This window comes from Hydra vulgaris, chromosome 12 (genome assembly GCF_038396675.1).
Source record: "Hydra vulgaris chromosome 12, alternate assembly HydraT2T_AEP".
NCBI lineage: Eukaryota > Metazoa > Cnidaria > Hydrozoa > Anthoathecata > Hydridae > Hydra > Hydra vulgaris.
Genome location: NC_088931.1, coordinates 56907995 through 56930000, shown reverse-complemented (window position 1 = coordinate 56930000; position 22006 = coordinate 56907995). Strand labels below are relative to the sequence as shown.

Sequence of the window (22006 nt, the reverse complement as noted above, 5' to 3'; positions counted from 1 at the left end):
TAGTCAAAAGTACAATGACAATGACTTCAAGAATTTATCTAATGTATTGAAGCCTTACAAAAAGGCATTGCAGTCATTCAAAAATCACTGGAAGAAAGAGCCATCCGTCATCGACATACCACGAAGTAATCAGATAGCTGAACGTGCAATCAAGGTGATGCAAGACCTGTATGCTTCCTGCAGAAAGAAAGACAAACTGCAACTTCGATTCATTCTAAGTAATAAGCGCTAGACTCTTTATGAGACGTGAGCATCATGTGACCCATGTACTAAACACAGTAGGCCTATAGACACAGACAGTTATGTATATTGTTGTACTAGACGCTTTGATACTGTTAATTTTGTAATACTTGTATAATTATATATCACATAATGTTTTTTGTTATATCACAGTACATGTTGCATAAATAAATAAAATAACAACAGGAGTATGACTCTTACAACATCTTCAGCCTTTAATATTCATTTACTGTACAAAAGTGTACCTATTGAAAATTCGATTTTTTGGTTTTGGGGTGACCTTTTTTCAAAATATGTCAAAATGAAACATCTATTCGTTCTTTTTACATAAAAGTTCATTGAATTACGATACAGGCCTAGTAGGTTGCAAAAAAGTCATATCCCTAATGTATATATATATATATATATATATGTATATACAATATATATACATATACAATATATATATATATAAATACAATATATAAATATATATAGATATATTTATATATTAGTAGAAAATCACTTAACTAAATTTTTCCATTTGACACTGTGTTTCATCAACAAAGATTCATCAGAAATGAATGATCAAATTAATAAAACTTCAATTTATACCAAAAATTAAATTACAGGAAGTTGCAAATGTCTTAACTACTGTAAATTTTCACACATTTGTGGAATTTACTGACACTATTATAAAAAGAATTCTTTAGAAATGATTACTTATGCTATTTTTTTACAATGTTTTTTTAAAAAAGGGTAGTTAATGTAAATATTATTTGAACTCATTTATTTTTATAGTTTTTTAGGAGAAACTTATTTTCGTGCCTACATTTAGAAATTAATTCCGATCTTTTGTTTAATAAGCTTTCTTGATTTGCATGTGTAATTATTTCAAATTTTTCTTGTAGGCATAGTATGCATTTTTTGGAAATATTGTTATATGCAGGCGCTGTTTTAAGGATAGACCAATTCAGTATAAAATCATCAATATTTTTTTCTTTTAATTCCCATATATATTTTGACAGCATGGTGTCTTTTGAATACTTTTTATTCTTGAAAGATTGCTTATGATTGGCAAAACGTTTTTTCCATTCACCCTCTGTTATGCCAATATATTGTTTATCAGGTACATTCTTAGAGGAAACAACACATTTATATACCACATTTTTTGATAAACAACTTCCACTCATTGGACAATTGATTTTTTGTTTACAATTACAATTTTCTGTAGTTTTTTCATTTAGGATTTCTTTTTTGTTTAACAAAGCCTTATTGTGACCTTTTATAATTCTTTCCATATTTTTTGTGCAACTGTAGCTAACTTTAATTGTATTTCGATTAAAAATTTTATGTAATTTATTAGATCGCGGGAAATGCTTATCGACCAATTTTAAAAACACTTTTCCTATGTTAGTAGAAACATTTTTGCTATATGGGGGGGTTGAACCAAATTACATTTCTAGTTCTATTTCGTTTTTTTGTATTCTTTTTTTCAGGGTCAAATTTTAGTTCAAAATTTTCAAAACCACTTTTTTTTAGGGCATCTTCAAATATTCGTTTAGAGGAATTAAATACATTTTTATTTGAGGAGTTTTGGTTTAGTCTGTTATTAATTGAAATCGGGATTTGTTTTAGAACTTGGGGTGGATGGTTAGAGTTAATGTTAATATATAATAGTTCATCGTTTGGTTTTTTGAAAGGCTTATATGAATTTTCAGAGAGGTTAAATGTGACATCAAGAAAATTCACAGTTTTTAAATTTATGTTTATTTCGATTTGAAAGCCAATATTTTTTAAAATTTTTATAATATCTTTTCTAAGTTTGTCGAGCTGTGGACCAGATTTTCTACGCATTACTATTAAACCATCGTCGCGATAAAGCCCTAAATCTTTTATATTGATTATTTTACTTAACAAATCTAAAATGTATAGTCCAACAAATTCACAAATTTCTGCTCCGTCATAACTGCCCATTGTTACATCAAAGCAGTCATGTATGTTTTTCTTTTTCCAAGTTTCCTTATTAAAATAAAGTAAGGTTTTTCTACAATGTTTTATTATACGGATTGTGTCATCAGGAATAACTGTGTGGCTTTTTACGAATTCAATAGTCTTATCTAAAATATCTGCGGTTATTGAGGGTTAAAAATCATTTATGTCAAATTGAATAAATGTACAGTCGTTTTTATTTTCGATTATGGAGATTATATATATATATATATGTATATATATATAAATGTGTATATATATATATATATATATATATATATATATATATATATATATATATATATATATATATATCAAGCCCTGTTTTAAATAAAAAATGCTTAACACAACTTGATGTGAATGTGACGTCATAAAATTCTCTTTATTTTTTTATTTTTTAAAAACATTAACTTTTTAAATTACTGCAATAATATTGATTATCGAGTTAATGTTATTTAACTTCTTTTTTATTATTACTATAAGAGGATGTTTACTTTATTTTATTTATTTTTTAATATTAAATAATTAAACTTAATATTACATTTTTTTAAATGTTTGATATTAACAAATGTCTTACTTTTCGCGACATTTGCATAAATAAATTAAATGTTAAATTTTTAAATGATTATTTCCTAAATTTCTAATTGCAGCTTTGCAACTACAAATGATTTTTTATTTTAAAAAATTAGCAAGTAACAAATAAAAAAAAGTATGTTATTTTATTTACTCTATTTTTATTATTTTATAAGTTTATTGTTTTATTAATGATTTTGTTGTGAAAGCAAAGATTATTTGTCCAAGCATTTATTAAAATTATATTGCTGTATATCAGGCTTGGCCAGGTAGGCGTGCGATTTTAAGTCTTTAATGACCACGCAAATAATATTTTGTTTTGACAATTTAACCACAGTTTTTGTGGTTAAATTGCAAAACGCTTTTAAGTAAAGTAGCTAATGATTTTAACTTAAGTATTATTGAAAGTTGTATATATTTTAATTCATATTATTTTAACATTAACTATATAAGATTTTTTTATAAGTAAAATAAATAAAAAAAGTAATAAACAAAAAAATTAAAATTTTATAAGCGCCAACTTTAAACAGTTTTTATCTTGTTTTTAGTAAATTTAGTGAAATGTTTATATGAGGAAAATTTGGATAAATAAAATATTTTGCCTATATAATTATTTTTCAAAATACCATGAGTTTAATTCATTTATATATTTAAAAAAGTCATGCAATAAACTACATATCTTTATAATTAAAAAAAATATAATTATTTGCAGTAAAGGACTAGATCGAGCCATCAAACCCATGTGAAGTAAGGAATAAATTAAGAAGAGTGATTGGATAATAGAGTAAATAAAGAAGATAAGATAATAAAATAAAAATATGTTGAACAGATATTCAGAACAAAGTAAAAACACAAAGCGTGCAGTTATATAAATAATAATAATATATATGATCTCTTTAATAAACTTTATATAAGAATCATTAAAGTTAATTCACTCGAAAAGTAGAAAGATTTTGTTGAGAAGAAAAAAAAAGACTAACTTTTTTGAAAGCCGTTTGAATTAAATAACTTTGATTTTATATTAAATTATATATATATTTTTTTTAAATTAAATTATATATCTTTTAATCTAAATTAAATTATTTTTTTTTATCAGAATGAAATTATATCTTTTTATTAAATTAGTTTTAAACTAAATCATATAGTTTTTATCAGAATTAAATTATATTATTATGATCTTTACTTCAAGCTTTAAGTATTAACGTTTTTCAAGTGAAAAAAACCAATCATTATAATATAATAAAAACAAAATAAGAATAAATTTTTAATTTTATGAGTAAATATTTTTTTATTAGTTATTAACGCTTATATCTAACATAATTTGTCCACCAAGAACCAAGAGGCTATATGACCACTTTTTTTATTGATAATAAACAGAAAAAACACAAAATGTGGACATACGGCCTCTTGGTTCTCGACTGACAAATTGACATTCAAACTTTTATAACAAATATTTTTACATCTTGTGCATCGTAATAGCAATAAATGTGAACATATTTTAAAGAGAAACACGATATTTTTCAATCTTGACATGTTTCGTAGTTTACATACTACATTTTCAAAAGATAAAATTACAATTCAAAACTCTGGAATATAAAATCAAAATTTGAAGACATTACAGAGAAATATTAACAGACAAATAGAATTGTTACAACCAGGGTTGGCATTAAAAAACCCGCCCAATAAAACCCAAAAAAACCGCTTAAAAAAACCGCTTAAAAAAACCTAATAAAACCCTGGTAACCTGGGTTTTATTGGGGTTTTTTTTAAGATATTTAATAGGTTTATGAACTATTATAACCAACATTAACATTATAACTATAACATTAACTAAAATTATTATTAACTATTATTATTAACTATTATAACCAACAATAACAGCTATCAGAGCAGGTTTACTAATATTTGAATCATTATTTGGAAATACATTATTACAATTTTTATTCAAACATTTCTATTGATTGAGATTTTTTAATCTTTTATGTTATTCACCTCCCTAGGTGAATTTAAATGAATAGTAGTGGCCAGAGAAGGCCGCTACAGTCGAGGAGGCTACCTTATTGTGGTTACAATTCTCTCTCAACTCTTCAACTCCTAAACACGAATCTTTATAAACAAAGCTGCTTTGTGGAGAAACAAGTATGTTCATTTGAATTTCGAGTTCATAGTTTAATTGAAACTTCAGTTACTACCTCCCATTGTCTAGCCTTCTTTTTCCCATTTCTCATTGACATTTTTAATTATATAGAATAACACTTTTAAATTTAAAATAAATCAATACATATAGATTTAATGTGAAATTTTTTTTTTCTATTACAGTTTTAAATTATATTTAGAAATCTTTTCAAAATAATTTAAAAAATTCTTGTTATAAATTATTAGATAACAATATATAAAATATATTTTAAATAAAGTTGAAGTAGAAAATGAAACTAATTTTTAATACCATTAAACAAAAAATAAGATGAAATAAAAATAAAACCCATATTTACCCAATAAAACCCACAGGGCCGGGTTTTTTTAAAAAAACCCAGGTTTTTGATAATCCTGGTAACAACCCAATAAAAATTATAATACAAACTACGATACCGTAAATAGCATAAAAATAATAAGTAAATAAAACAAACTAGATTGACAAATTTGTTTATTTAAAGATGGGTTTTCTCATTTAATATCTTTACAAGGGTATCTTAGGAAACTTAAAAAATATAACTGTTTTAAAAATGTTTACAATAAAATTTTTCTTGGTTCACAAACAGCCAGAACTTAAGCTTTAATTAAGATGCACCAACTCAGTAAAGATTCTTCTCTACCACCTTTTTTTATTTCAACAATCAGGACATATAATTATAAACTTGCCAAACATCTTTCTGATTTACTGTCTCCTTATATACCTAAATTTTATTCCACCTGTGACTCTTTTTCTTTTGTTAAAGAATTAAATCTCTTTTTAAACAAGAGAATTATGTCAAGATAGAAAAATATTGTTTCTCTTAAAAATATGTCTAAATATGTTAATAGAAAATATGTTAAACATATTTTCTATTAACATATTTAGACATAATCTCATGTCTGAACTGTTTTCTGTTGACATAAAATATTTCCGACATGTTTCCTGTAAACATATTTTGACATAATTTCATGTCTGATTTATTTACTGTTTTATATTCTTGAAGAACAAGTCAAACTTATTTGTTAACATATTTTCATTTCATTAATCAAAATATTCTGAAATGCGTTACTAAATTGTTAGTATGATTTTTATTTTATAAATGTAAAATATAAAATATGTCCAAAATAAAAATATGTTAGACATATTTTAACATAATTTTGTGTCAGCAGAAAATAATTCAGACATAATTATGTCAAAACATGCCGATAAAAAGTATGTCAGACATATTTTATGTCAGCAGAAAATAATTCAGACATAAAAATATAATAAAGTACATTGATATAGAAAACATAAACAGAAGAATTAAATGAAAAAAGTTAAAAGAATAAAAATGCTTGTGATAAATTCGAAAATAAAAAACTTTAATAAGTTATTAAAAGAAAATATTTTATATATTGCCCTGTATTTCTATGTTTTGTTTATATTGTTGTGTAATTTTGTGCATCATTTATATTGACGTGTACAATTGTGTATTGGTTATGTTGACATATATTTTTTTGTCGCTTTTTATGTTTGTTGCTATTATTCAAGTTTTTTCTTATTTTTTGTCTCATCAAAATATTTAAAAATATCTTTTGTTTTCTTTTTTATTTTCATCCTTCTGATCATCAAACGTTATGTTATCTCATTCATTTGTTATCTCTCATGTCAGTTTATTTACTTTTTCACTTTTTTGAGTTATTTGTCTTGCTTTTTTAAATACTATTGTTCTTCTTTTTATTGTGTTTTATTATACTTTGGTGGCTATCTATATTACTTTTTTTTGCTTTATTTGTTTATTTTATTAAGGTATCACTCCAATGACTAGTTTTTAACTATACGAGTGACACCGAATCTAATTTTGTAAAATTATAAATAACTTCGTAACTTTTTCAATTTTATGGTTAAATACATATATATATATATGTATATGTATCAGGCCTTGTTAAGAAGCGCTACGCAGCTCGCATTTTGCTTGCGAAAAGGCGATTTGCCTACGCGTTCAGCAGTTTTGCGCTACGCAAAAACTTATATCTTTTAGAATATTTAAATTATCTTTTGATTACCGTTAACGTGACGTTTATTCAGAAGAAATAAAGTCGTAAGTAAAAGCATTTAACCGCAATTGTAAAATAATAGATTTTTTTGTTAAAGAAACAGTTTGTTTCATAATTTTTTTTTTGCTATTAAAAATTAGTTAAAAAAAAAAAGTGTTTTAAGTTTTATCTTAAGGAATTAAATATATAAATTCCTTTTAAATATAAAAATTATTTTTAGTCATAATAAGTTTAAAAAATGCACGATTTATTTTGATGTAAATAGTTTATTAATAAGATATTTTGTTTATTGTTAATTCAATAACGTAAAGTTTTAATGACGTTCATTTAATTTACGAAAATAAATTATGATCACGAATATGTTATCGGTAACTGATAAATAACAAAAAAAAACTTTATTTTTTAAAAACATTATTAAAAAGAGTTCACAAATTAAATAAGAAAAAATGTATTAACAGTTAATAAAATAACCAAAAACCAAATATAAAATCATAAAAAAATAAACAAATATTTTACGTTTCATGAAAAAAATATTTTTTTCAAAATAAAATTTAGTTCATATTTGAAGAAAATAATAAAAATGATTTTTTTAATAAGAACTTAGATTTTATTTGTAACTTTTGTTATAGTGAGAAAAAAACAAACTGTTTGTATGATTTTTAACGCGTTAATAAAATAACTTTAATTACAATGCGGTACTTGAAAAGACGCTAGTGACGCAATATAACTTCTAACTATGCAAATTATATTTGCTGAGTTGAGTTACTTAGAAATGCGCTACGCGTTTTCGCTACGCAGCGAAATCTCGTAACAAGGCCTGATGTATATATATATATATATATATATATATATATATATATATATATATATATACACACACACCGTCAGATGGGGTAATACGGCTATCATGGAGTGATATAGCAAGTTTAGCATATTTATCATCTTTAGCATATTTTTGCTAAAATCTGCTAAAGTTTTAAAGATGCAGTGTCCCACTCAACATATTTTTTATAGCCCAATCTTAACCTGACATTTTAATGTCTGTTGTAAAAAATTAAAATAATAATACTCTTTTGTTGAGTGTTTTTCCCATGTTGTTTTTTTAGATTTTAAAAACGCTAACTAATGCTAAGCAAATATTTGAGGGACAATATGGCTAAAATTTTAACCAAACCTCCATGACAGGTAAGTGAATTTTAAAGCTCAAAGCATTTACCTAAAGGTAAGTGGGGTAAATAGACTATTTTAAAAACTGGGGTAATATGGCTGCTTATTGATTTGGTTGATAAATTAGTCAAATTTTTTTTTTAAATCAGTTGCAGTATGCCATGCGTAGACAAACCAAAGAAAAGTTACGCACACAGTAACAACCCAATTAAGCGAGTGGACAAGGCTATGAAGACCATTGCTGCTGGTATTCCAGTTAAAAGAGCCTCTGAGACCTACAAAGTTTCAAGACCAATTCTTAGAAATTATCTATATGATAAGACCAAAAATATGCGGACACCTTGTTGAACTGCTATTCCTGCTGAATAAGAGCTTTGTCAAGACAAAGCACTTTATCAGCAGAATAAAGAGTTTTGGGATCTGGCACCACAACTAATTTTACAGAGAATTGTTCAGAACATTTTAAAGAGCCATGCAGATGTAAATGAAGAACAGCTTGTTTTTTTTCAACAATCTGCACAACCTGATCAAGGTCAATAAACATTGCCTAATCAATAAACATTGTCTTTCTAACAATGATATAAGCAAAAACCCTGGCTCCAAGAAAATAAGTTACAGAAAGGCCACAAGACATTTAGATAGTATTCTAAAGATTGAAATGCCTTTGCAACTTGTATTTTTTTTTTTTTTTAATTTTTTTTTATTTGTATTTTGAACTTTATTTTAAAAATCTAGCTTTAGGATTTGAAACATACTTACTTTAATTTCATAAACATGTATTGCAATGTTTTGTTGTTTTAACTAATTAAATTCTTTAAACTTAATTTTTTTTGTTAAGTGGCTAACTACACTATATTTTGATTTTTAAAAAAAGATTTTCATTAATAAACTTTAATCAAACTTTTAAAACTGCATTGCTGATTTTCACATATAATGTGCATCTTGAATGAGTTATTCTTGAATAAATTTATAGCTCTTATTAATATTTTTGTATTTTATTTGATAATTTAGTTTTGTAGTTTGCTACTTTCATTAATTTCTTGAACATGTATTGCAATGTTTTGTTGTTTAAATTAGGTTTTTATGTTAAGTGGCCGAGTCACCCCATTTTTAGATTTTTTTAAAATAATTTTCATTAATAAGTTGTGATTAAAGTTTTAAAGTTACATGTCTGATTTTCATATATAACATGCATCTTGTAGGAGTAATTCTTGAATAAAATCTACAAGTTTATAGCTCTTGTATATAGCGAATTATTTAAAAAAAAAAACAGTCAAATAACAACTAAAATAATAATCAGAGATGTTGGTCTCGAGACTCATATTTAACTGTTTTGGTCTTGGTCATGGAGCTTGGAATCTTGGTCTTAGTCTTTGGTCATAAAAGCCTTGATAAACGTAAATACGCATGTATAATATAATTATATTATCACAAATTGTTCTTGATCCTTGCAAAAACTGTCAACAGTTTTTGTAAGGATCAAGAACAATTTATGATAACATAAAAATATTATAAATGTGATTTCATTATATTATAGAGTAATGTGTATAAATGGTATACACATTACTTTATAATATCGATAAAGGACCCAAATAGTGTTCATATATATAATATACAAATAGTGCCTAATAGTATACATAAATAGGCAAGCATGAGTCTTGTTGTGTTAAACTTCTAAGAATCTAAGCCTTGCTCTTAGTCTTTTGAAAATGGAATATTGACATATAGTACAAGTATTAATTTTAAGTAAACACCATAATGAAATACTATAAAATAAAATAAAATAAAAAAAAACCTTAACACAATACTTAGACGCACAATACTTGAATGAAAAACCTTATGGAATAGTAATTAAGTAAGACGTTTGATAAATTTAGGACAAAATTCCTTTTATACATCGTTACAAAATTACTTTTATACATCTATCTAGAATATAAGACTTTTATATACCTAATTAAAATATAGCAATAAAAGAGAAGTAGATTATAATAATATACAGGAACAACATTATAAATAATATAGTAATATAAGTATCAGTAATAATAATAGGCAATAATAATAAAAACTCCAGTTATTGGTAATAATAATCAAAATAATAATAATAATAATACTAACAATAAAAATAACAATTCTATTAACAATAATAATAATATTAATAATAACAATAATAACATCAATAAAAATAATAATAATAACAATAATAAAAATAGCAATACTTATAATAGTGAGAGTTTGAAATATATAAAAAATAATATTAATTTGAGAAAAAGTTAAGAAAGAGCAAATATTAGTCGTAATAAATCAGCATTGAAATAAAGAAAGTAGTAGAAAAGAAGTAAAAAAATAAAGTATTAGTAGTTATAAACCAGCATTGAATCGAATAAAGTTAAGATGGATAGTAGATAGTTAGCAGTAGAGTAGCATTGGAATTAGGAAGAATACTTGTTTAATAAAAAATTGAATAGACTGTTTTTGAGTTTGGAAAATGTAGGAAGACAGGGCGTTAGCCAGAAATAAATTTTATACCGCGTTTTGCCGCATTGGGAATTTTTATTGCTGTTGTTCTAGAAAATGTTGGGAATTTTCTAGAAAAGGTCCTAAAAAACTAAAAAAAAACTAAAAAAAAAAGGTCATTGACTTTTGGGAATTTTAAGCCCATTGGGAATTCCGCGTTTTACACGGCACCATTGGGCTAGCTAACACCCTGGAAGAGATTGTGAGGGGAGACTATTCCATGTGCATATGCTCTGATATTTAATAGATTCATGGCCATTTCAAAGTCTTGGTCTTGGGTTGATTTGTTGATGTCTTGGTCTTGGTATTGGTCTTAAATTTTTAAGTCTTGGTCTTAGTCTTGAGCCATGATGTCTTGGTCTTATTCATGGTTTTTAACAACTTGACTACATCTCTGTATTTAATTAAATTATTTTTAAACTTTAAATGTAAAATATCTGAACTATATAATTATTGGTGTCTAATTCAAATGTTAATACTATATTAGTAAAAGTTAATCATCTTTTATAATAGCATTAATAATAACCTTTTTTAATAGCACTAGTTAACTTGTGACATTAAATTTTAATAACACTTTTTTTTCTGCTATTATTTCTAGGCAGTATTTTGAACACATTATAAGGCTCTAGTTGTATTTTAGAAAACTAAAAGACAAATAAAAAAATAAAAAAACATGTAATAAGAAAATAATAGCCAAAATAATCAATATAGGTAGATCAGTCATACCTCCAGCAATCTTTTTGATAGCTTGAGCTTGTAAACCGGATTTGTAATCTTGAAACTTAAAAGTTTCTCTAAGAACTTTCAGACAATCTTGTCCTACAGATGTCATCACTTACAACATTTGGTATTGAGGTAACCAAGGTTTTTGCTAAAATAAATACTTTGTTGGTTATCTAAAATTAAGATGTCATTGCTTATAATTTTTGGTATTTGAGGTAACTTAGGTTTCTGCCAAAATAAATATTCTGTTAATTTAAAATTTTAACTTTTTGAACCTAAATTTTTAAAATACTTTATTTAAAATATTTACACGCTCACACATACACACACTCTTATTCTGAGACACACACATTTCTCACTCTGTTCATCAAAAATAAACTTCATTTATTTAGCATAATAAATAAATGAAGTAACTATTACAAAATGTAACAACATAATTGTGTGTAAAAATATGTTTAATTCGGTAACAATATGTTTTTCAATGGGCATGGGTAACAATATACTTAAATAAATGCAACTTATTATGATGAATAGGATGATAAACTCATTTGCGAGCATGTACACGTGTGTATAAATATTTTAAATAAAACAATAAAATTATATTTAAAAAGTTTAATTTTTTCAAAAACTCATCAGATCAATTCAATTCTCTAATATTTAACGTGTTTTTTTTCATTATAAAAATATGCTTAAAGTAGATTATTATTATGAAAAATAAACATTTTTGAGTATTCAAAACTTCAAACAAATGTTTTGGACTAAACTTAGAACCATCCTACCAGGACAGCATTTTGTATCCAAATATTAATATTATCATATAATAATAATAATATTTGTGATATGAAGGAAAAACTAGGATAGGGTAAAATAGAGAAAAGGTGTGTAAATAACTCTAACATTTATTTGTTCTTCCATCAGAATATAAACTTTAAAAAAATTATAAATTACGTATTTTAGGTATAAAATTTAATTATATATTAATTAGTGCTTAAAATTCGGTTACCCCAACCCCATCTAAGAAGGATTCTTATTAGCGTTGTAGAATAGATTGCTCGTATGCTTCCTTATATATATATATATATATATATATATATATATATATATATATATATATATATATATATATATATATATATATATATATATATATATATATATATATATATATATATATATATATATATATATATATATATATAGATATATATATATATAATATATATAAATTTATATATATATATATTTATACATATACATATATATACATATACATATATATACATATACATATATATACATATATATATATACATATACATATATATACATACATATATACATATATACATATATATATATATATATATATATATATATATATATATATATATATATATATATATATATATAAATTAATAAAAACACTTATCTAATTTTTGATTACTTCAACACTGTGTTTCACCTACTGATGGTGAAACACAGTGTTGAAGTAATCAAAAATTGGATAAGTGTTTTTACTAATTTATTATTGCTCTGTTCTTTTAGAACATTGAGCACTCTGTTTTTAGAATACACTAACATAATATATATATATATATATATATATATATATATATATATATATATATATATATATATATATATATATATATATATATATATATATATATATATATATATATATAGTATATATATATATATATATATATATATATATATATATATATATATATATATATATATATATATATATATATATATATATATATATATATATAGAGAGAGAGAGAGAGAGAGAGAGAGAGAGAGAGATTTGTGAGTTGTTTTTTTGGTTCTTGTTTTTTTGCAAAAAAACAAACTGCTTCGTTTTTTGGTTTTTTGGGGGGTTTTTTTTAAATTACTCTTTTTCTTATTTTAAACACTGAAATAATTTTAAAAATTTGTTTTTAGGTGTTATTTATTAAAGGAGAGTTTTCATTCTTTTATTTAACATTTGATTTTATTAGAATTGCCTAAAGTTCTTCAAGTAGCAGATCCCCCCCTCCTTTTTTTTTGTGTGTATTTTTTTAACTAACTACTTTAACACCTTGAACTTTAACATTTAAATAGTTTTTCTTCAATAACTTACTTATATTAAGCTAAAATAAAATTAAAAAAATTATTTAAAGAAACATTTTTTTTATAAAATACAAAGACATCATAAGTGAAGGGTCTTTTTTTGTTTGTTTTTTTATGTAGATATGTTTTTTGAGTTCAAAACTATTTTTCTTTAACGTTAAAAACAAATTTTTCAAAAGAATGAATGAAAACTAATTATTGTAATTTGTAGAATGAATGAGAACTTTATAATTTACAAATGAAGTTTTTAATTTATAAATGAAGTAACACTGCAATGCAGAATTTATTTGTAATGTATAAGTTTTGCATAGTTATAAATTTTTTTTTAATTTTGCTATTTTATTTTATGCTTTTTGTTTTTTAGTTTTATTTCTGCAATTGCAAATAAATTAAATTTGTCAACATTTAATTTCAGAAAGCGGAAATAGTATTTTCAATCATGTTATAAATAATATTGCATAAGTGTGTTGTAGTATTTTTATTTTTTAATTTTATACCTTTATGTTAATAGTTTTGAAACATAAGATTATTAATGATAATATATTGTTGTTTTGAAAATACTTAATGTACCAGTTTATCATAATTTTTAATAAAGTAAATTTTCAGTGATACAATTATTATTAGTAGTTTTTTAATAATATTACTGAATTATGAAATTATTTTATAGCCATTATAAGGTATTGTAAGCATTAATTAAACAGTTTTCTGATCAAAATAGTCACATCATTTAGTTGTTTGATTAGAACATACTAATGAGTAGTAATAATAGAGTAGTCTGTGGCCTCACTGGGGGTAAAAAGAAAACATCTGTGAGCATTTTATTTAAGCCAGCAAGCCAGGTGAGCAAAGCAGAAAGAGTTCAATGTTCTTTTTGCAATGATGTTATGTTGAAAAGTGATATACGAATGGCCTTGCATGTTAAGAAATGTAGAAAATGTCCAGTTGAAGTCAAACACAAATTTTTAAATGATGACACAGTCATGTCCCAATCTCATTTCTTCAGCTTTCTGCTACAAGTGCTGCTTGCGAAAGAAGTTTTAGCAGTTATGCAAATATTCACAGTGCCAAAAGAAACAGATTAACAAATGAAAGAGCGGCAAAATTAGTGTTTGTATCGCAAAATTTCAAACTTGAAGCAATGGATATCTGTGCAACACAATAACCAATTCTGCCTAAAGAACTAATAAATATTTCTGATAAATCTCACGAATCAATAAATGTTTCGGATGAAGAGTCACCTGAACAAGAATTTGAGTCACTTGACCAAGAATGTTGTTTTAGATTAAAAAAACTTAAAATAGAATTGTTTCTTATCAATTTTTGAATTCAAATTTTGAAAAGAACAAATAGTTTGTTAACCATTTTAGCAATAAAAAAATCATTAATTTAACTCTTTTGTGAACTCTGTTTATGCTTTAATAAATTAATTTTAATATAATCTAATATAGAATCTAAAATACTCAAACAAAACTAAATAAAAACATTTTAGATAATAAAATTTAAAAAAAGTTAAAAGTAAGTAAAAAAAAAACACTTAAAGGATCTGTAAAAACCATAAAAACTCCAAAAAAACGAAAAAAACACGTTTTTTTGGGTGAAAAAAACACGATAGCAAAAAAACACGTTTTTTGCATCTATATATATATATATAGATATATATATATATATATATATATATATATATATATATATATATATATATATATATATATATATATATATATATATATATATATATATATATATATATATATATATATATCCATATATATATATATATATATATATATATATATGTCATATAATATATTATATATATATATATATATATATATATATATATATATATATATATATATATATATATATATATATATATATTATATGATCGTTATGACAAGAAGCATTTTTTTATTAAAATCGTTTAACATTAAAGCTGCAAATTTTAGATACAAACATTGCAAAAAGTACCATGAAAACACGTTTAAAAATCCCACGTTGAGTGACGCATAAACATGCTGGTTGCTGCGTAATGTTATTTACTTTGTATAGCGTCATTTTAGTTGCATAATAGTAATAACTTTATTGCTTATTTATTACGGCTTGACCATGGCTTGAAACGATAGAATTTACGGAGACGTGAGAGTTTATAACTTAGCGTTTAAAACTCGAACTCGACTCAAGATTAGAAAATTTTTTAGAGCAGCCTCTGTTCTTCGCGGCATTGAGGAAACAAGAGACTTTCTTTTTTTTTTTTTTTTTTTTTGTTTAAATAGTTTTTGTTTAAGAGTTAAATTTAAAATATTCTGGAGTTATTTATTTATAATAGAACGCTCTCATTATGACTTTTTTTAGATCTCCTAGTGGAGTTTGGTTCTGTTTAAAAACTTATGCTTTCAATTTTAACCCAACAGCTTTTAATGGGATTGAAATTGGGTGAATTGCATGAACAGGGAACAAGAACGTTAAATGCATTTTCTTGGAGACAATTTTTGCCAAGTTTCCGCGTTGTGAAAGAAAATATTAGTTTTTCATAATCGAAACTAATTAAACACATTGTTCTCCAAAGTTTTTTAAAAATTTGGGGAATCGACTGTCTCATTCTGTTGTAAAAGGTTGGCATTGATAACATCCCGAACAATTATTAACTGTAATTGCACCCCTCTTTATTAGCTGAACAATTATTGTGGTAGCAGTGATTGCACCCCTCTTTATTAGCTGAACAATTATTGTGGCAACAGTGATTGCACCCCTCTTTATTAGCTGAACTAAACAAAAGGTACAACTTATTAGGAATTGAAACGAGAGTTTGGTTGCCAGTGAGCATTGACTTAATCGGCAAAAAAAAAATTTTTTACAATTCTTAACTAAATATATATTCATCGATAGATTTTAAGTTTTTGACATTTAAAAATTATGACTATATAACCCTTGCAAGTTTTATGTGGTCATAATTTTTGAATGCAAAGAAAAAATTATATTTAATTTATAATTATTTATTATATAATTATTATATAATGGTCATAATTATTTAAACGTTTAGAAAAAATGATTTGAATATTAAGAAAAAATTAAAATATATAAAAATTATTATATATTTATTTAGTTAAAAAAATTATGTCGATGTAAAGTATAATTTCTTAAAAAAATTATGTCCATGTAAGAGGGTTACAATTGTAACCCTCTCAAAATGAAGGGGTTTCAAACTTTACATGGACATAATTTTTAAATGCTGAGAGGTTATACTATAAAGTTTATAATTTATCAATAAATATAAAATTAGTTGAGAATAGTAAAAAAAAATATTTTATCAACTTGTTGCTTACACTTTTTTGCCAGGGAGGGGAGGGGGGGTGTAATTTGTTTTTTTTTTGTTCTTAGGCTTCATTGATTGCAATTTTTTGCAATGTATCCTTATTTGACATTACAAAACGTTAGAAATATTTTATTCTCCACCTTTTGAAAAAATTGAGTAATTGATTGTGTTATGTGCCTTAGAATAATGATTTTCTGTTGTAGTGAAACTTTAAGTTATAAGTTAATAAGTTGCTAAAATCATAAATTAAAATTTATTTTTTATTTACTATAATCTATTTATAAGAATATCATATAACTGGATTGGACCCACATGTAACACTCTTCTTTTTTTTTCTTCTCTTATTCTCTCATGTAATCTTCTAGACTGAGATTACGATTGGCAAAAAAAAAAATGACTGCTAAAAAAACCTAGATTTTTAATTACTAATTTTTTTACTAAGAAATCTCCGAAGAGTTTTAATGGTTCACTTGATACAAAAACACAAGCTATACCGTTAACGGCTGGATGAGATTATTCTTTACATGCCTCGTTACCGGTCTTTGGTAACATTGCTTGAAAGTGTGCATAAAAGAGATAGCGGGGAAACAACACCTGGTTCAAAAGATTTAGTAATACTACAATCAAATATTGGTTTGGCTACAGATTTAGCCATTTAATATCTTATTATAGTATTAGTAAGACTTTCGAACTAGCAAAACATTTCTTTGGATAATCTATTTTTGAACCAGCAAAACGCTTCTTTAGATTTTTGAAATTTTGGAAAATTTTTTGCGTGAAAGATGAGCTGGTCTGGCTTGAAATAAATGATGTTACTGACATAGTTGCAGCTAGCATCAAGAGATGTTTACATTTTGCATTTTAGATTTCATTCTCTTTAGATTGGATTTATTAGATAAATTTTGTTTTTTTATCCAGAGCAAAAAAGGTTTGTGTTGAGCAAAAAATCCGATAAAAGTCCTGTAGTAAATAAAAAATTAATTATAAATAAAAAGTTTTTTATAATTTTTCCCCCTAAGGGTTGAAATGTAACCAGCTATTTAAGAAAACAAACCTGACAGTACCCCCACTCCCACCACCACCACCACTATCAACACACACACACGATCTCCGTTGATATTTTTTCATTTATAACTTCTTAAAAAATTATGCTGACCCTTATTAGTATCAAAAAGGAAAGCAAAAAAGCACACGTGACGCATGTGTAAAAATGAAACATAAAAAAAAATATATATATAACTGTTTCTTCAGCTGAAAAAAAAAACAAGATATTTCTTAAAACAAGAAATATATTTCTTGTTTTAAGAAATAAATTTCTTAAACTATTGACAATTAATTTAAATTTTTCCTGTGTATAGATGAAAACTTAAGGAACGACAAATATCTAAAACAAGTCAATAATTGTTATATCCAAATCAAAGATCAGGGCAGATTTAGGTTTTTTTATTACTTGTGTTAAGCAATTTTCAATTTATGTTCATACTTATGTCTCAAAAAGTTGTTTTGCTATAAATTACGGTTTATTTAGTTTTACAAAGAGTAAAATAATTTTTTAAGCTTATTTTATGAAAAAATTTAAAAAAATATTAAAAAAAAAAAGCTTAAAGAGTTTTATTATTTTTTGTTAAATGGTAATACTTTCACACATTTATGTTTATACACATTCTAATTTTAAATATTTCAAGAATATTAAAAATGTCAGGAGTTAAGAAAGTGTATATTTACATAATCGTTTAAACAAAGTAATGCTGTTTAAGTCTTGCATGTATTTATTTTTCAACATAATATATGATAAATAATATATAATAAATATATGAACAATAGTCCTGTCAAATGTCTCAGTTTTAAACTTAAAGACTATACATATATTCCTTTAGTTTACAACTGAGAAATTTGACAGGACTATTTACAGGGAGATTTGAATCTCCCTGAATAATAGTAATGATTGGTATATGATTGTAGATTATATTTTTGAAAAAAAAGCTAACAAAAACATATCTTAAATGGTAGCAGGTTGTTTATATATTTAGACGTAAATATTAATACCTGGAACTAATGAAACTTTGGTATATCAACCAATACCTTTATGTATTTCATTACAAGAAAAAAGATTTCCAGTTTATCTAAACAACTAATTGCTTTACATGTGATTAAGTATTACTTTTAATTTTATTAATTTTGTTTTCTTTGTGGCCCATATAATTTTGACAAACTATTGCATGATGGATGACTATAAAAAAGACTGAAATAGGACATTTGTAAAATGCTTTATTTCAGTCTTTTTTATTAAAAAGTTAAAATATGGTAATTTAAATAAAGATAATTATTTTTATTTTTTTTCAAAAAAAAAATGTTTCTTGATTAAACATCAGTTACTATGAAAACATTAATATGTGATTAAATACTCTTATACTTTTGATTTGTACCTGATTTCATTTCAGTCTTTAATGTAGTTATATGTGTTTTAACTTGTAACTTAATCTCAAGTTTTCTAATAGCAATGTCAATCTCTTTTGTTTTCGCAGGAGAACTAAACTTTTTGCGTCATTGTTTCTTTTTAAACCCTTTTTTACGCATTGTAAATTAACTTCAATAACGTGACATTTCATCAGCATTACATTTATTTATTTCTTATCCTCGATTTCAGGTGGACATCTTTGGCGTTTGAGATAATTTTTTTTTAGCTTTTTAACCTTTAGTTTAATTTCATTGTTAATATGGTTTATACAATTCGGAAGATAGGGGAAGTTGGGGCATAGTGGATCGGATTTATTTATCTATTAAATTGAGCAAAAGTTAAAATATGTATTTTATTTTTTTCAAGGCAAAAGGATTGAGGTGTACGTCCTTTATGATAATTGATCACTAAAATCCAAATATTTATTATCTAAAGCTTCACAGAAAGGTTTAAAGTGAGTTGTACCACGTTATTTACTGTGCCCCAGTACTAGGACACAGTGAATCAATGAACACAGCAGTGAATTAATGATAGTGAATAAGAGCATAGCTAAATAACTATGAGGCTGAGGGAGTAAAGAAATTGTTCAATATACTTTTGGCATACTTTTGTTAATTAGATTAGTATAAAATCGAAAAAACAGACATTTTGAAAATTGAGAAGAAAAAAAATATTTTTATTGATGACGAAACTTATAAAAATATTAAAAAATTAAAAAATTATTCAAATATTATTACTCATAACTTAAAACTAATAAATTTATTTTCACGCAATTGTTTGTTAAAATTTCATCAATTTAATCTTTAAGATTATTGATATGGCATAGTGAATCAATCTATTCACTGTATCCCAATTCACTGTACCCCACCATTACAAATTTAGTTTAAGTCTAATTTCTTGGGACAAGAGTGTTGTTAAAAGAAAAACTAAACTGCTGAAAGGAAGCATAAATATCAATAATCCGAATGAAAAACTTCAAAAATTATTTTAAGCATGATCTCCATAACAAACATAAGGTAGGTAAGAAAATTTACTTTAGTTAGCTAAAAACAAAAAATACCTACCAAAAACAGTTAGTTTAAAATTATGCTATAATAACTATAAATAAAGATGGCTAATATATGAGCACATAAAATGGTTATATTATCAAGATGAAAAAAATTCTTTGAGAAAATGTCTCTTATTCACTTGCCCCTCGATACTGTGCACCAACTTTCCCTATTGTTCATTATATAACTTCGTAATACAAAACCTTTATTTAACTTGTATTTAAACCTTAATTTGAATCGAATGGATAAATAATTTAGTCGACACTAAATTGTCTCAATTGATTATCGTTTTTTAATAAAAAAGATCTATTGATGTAAATTTAACGTTAAATTTTGATTTAAAATTTCTCCGGAAAATATTTCGGAAATTTACCGGTAAATTTTAAATCTAAAAAAGTATATTTTCGTTTGAAAAAAAAAAGAAACTTTTTTTACGAAAACTTTAGGAAAGTATTTTTTCACGACTTTAACCTAACCGACGAAGATTACTTGTTTTGAGCACTTAGACGTTGCCCAAACCAACTTGGGGGTTTGAAAAGGGTAATGGAACCTAGTACTCAACCGAGCAAACGTTTTTGACTCTACCTTCACTTCATACATCCTTTCAAAATATGTCTCTCAATATTCCACTGAAAACAAAAAATGTAAGCAAAATGTAATGTTTGCTTCGTGTTTTTTGCTTTGGATGTCTAAAATAATAAACTTCCCTCATTAATGGGCATTAATTAAAGACGTAGAGGCCCGATATAAGAAAAGCAAGACCCTGCTGTATTGACTGAGGATCAAAAAGTAAACAATAATCCTTGGTAATAGGGCTTTACCTACGACCAATTTTTTTTTTATTTTAAGCTAAATGTTCTTTTTAAAATTTATATATTTTTTACAATTTTTATTCAATGACACACGCGCGGCGTATCGGCTGCACCAGTCTAGCTTTAGTCCTGCCTTTTTGTCCCAACTTTTTAATAGAGACTTTTAACCCTCTCTAAAACCACACATTTTTTTTCATGTTGTAAATTTTGAGAAGGTTTTGGTTTTAAACGTTTATTCTACAATTTATACGCTATAATCTAGTGTCATTAAATCTTTTCTCATCACATTTGCATAAAATAGACTTATCTCAAGTTGTATAAAAGAATAGTCAGTAGATTAAACAAAACTACATTTCATAGAGTATATATTTCAATAGCTATATTACATGTGATAAAATAAAGCTTTGGAATCATGTTTTAATCAACAACTAACATTTGTTTTTAATAAAAAATTACAGAACTTACCAAGCAGTTTTCAAAAAATTTTTTTACCAAGATTTTTTTTTACCAAAATTTTTTTTTTACTAAAACTTTTTTTGCAGTTTTTTAAAATTTTTCAAAAATTTCAAGCAGTTTTTCAAAATTTACCGGTAAATTTTACCTATGCAACACAAAACTTGTTTTTTAAAACTTTCTCGTTTCAAACATAATTTATTTGTGATTAAGGCTTTCAAATTGAAAGTTCATGACTCCGATCAAATCTATGCATCGGACTATGTATACAATAAATTTGTCAGCATACGTTATTGAAAATATTTTAGAAGATCCTTAACTTAAACTACATGTTTCCTACTTTCAGTTGGAAACATGTATTTTAAGTAAAAAAAAACGATAACACGTATTTTTAGTCATCGTC

At 24.7% G+C, this 22006-nt stretch overlaps 1 protein-coding gene across 1 annotated transcript in view; it reads right to left on the bottom strand.

Annotated features, from left to right (window-relative positions):
- LOC101237540 (ATP-dependent DNA helicase Q5) overlaps nucleotides 1–11573 on the bottom strand; it is a 91705-nt gene extending 80132 nt beyond the window's left edge. Inside the window, exon 1 of the mRNA XM_065813812.1 lies at nucleotides 11401–11573. Within this exon, the coding sequence (XP_065669884.1) occupies nucleotides 11401–11506 (106 nt within the window). The 5' untranslated portion in view covers nucleotides 11507–11573. The remainder of the gene's footprint in view (nucleotides 1–11400) is intronic.
- Nucleotides 11574–22006: the final 10433 nt, after the last annotated feature.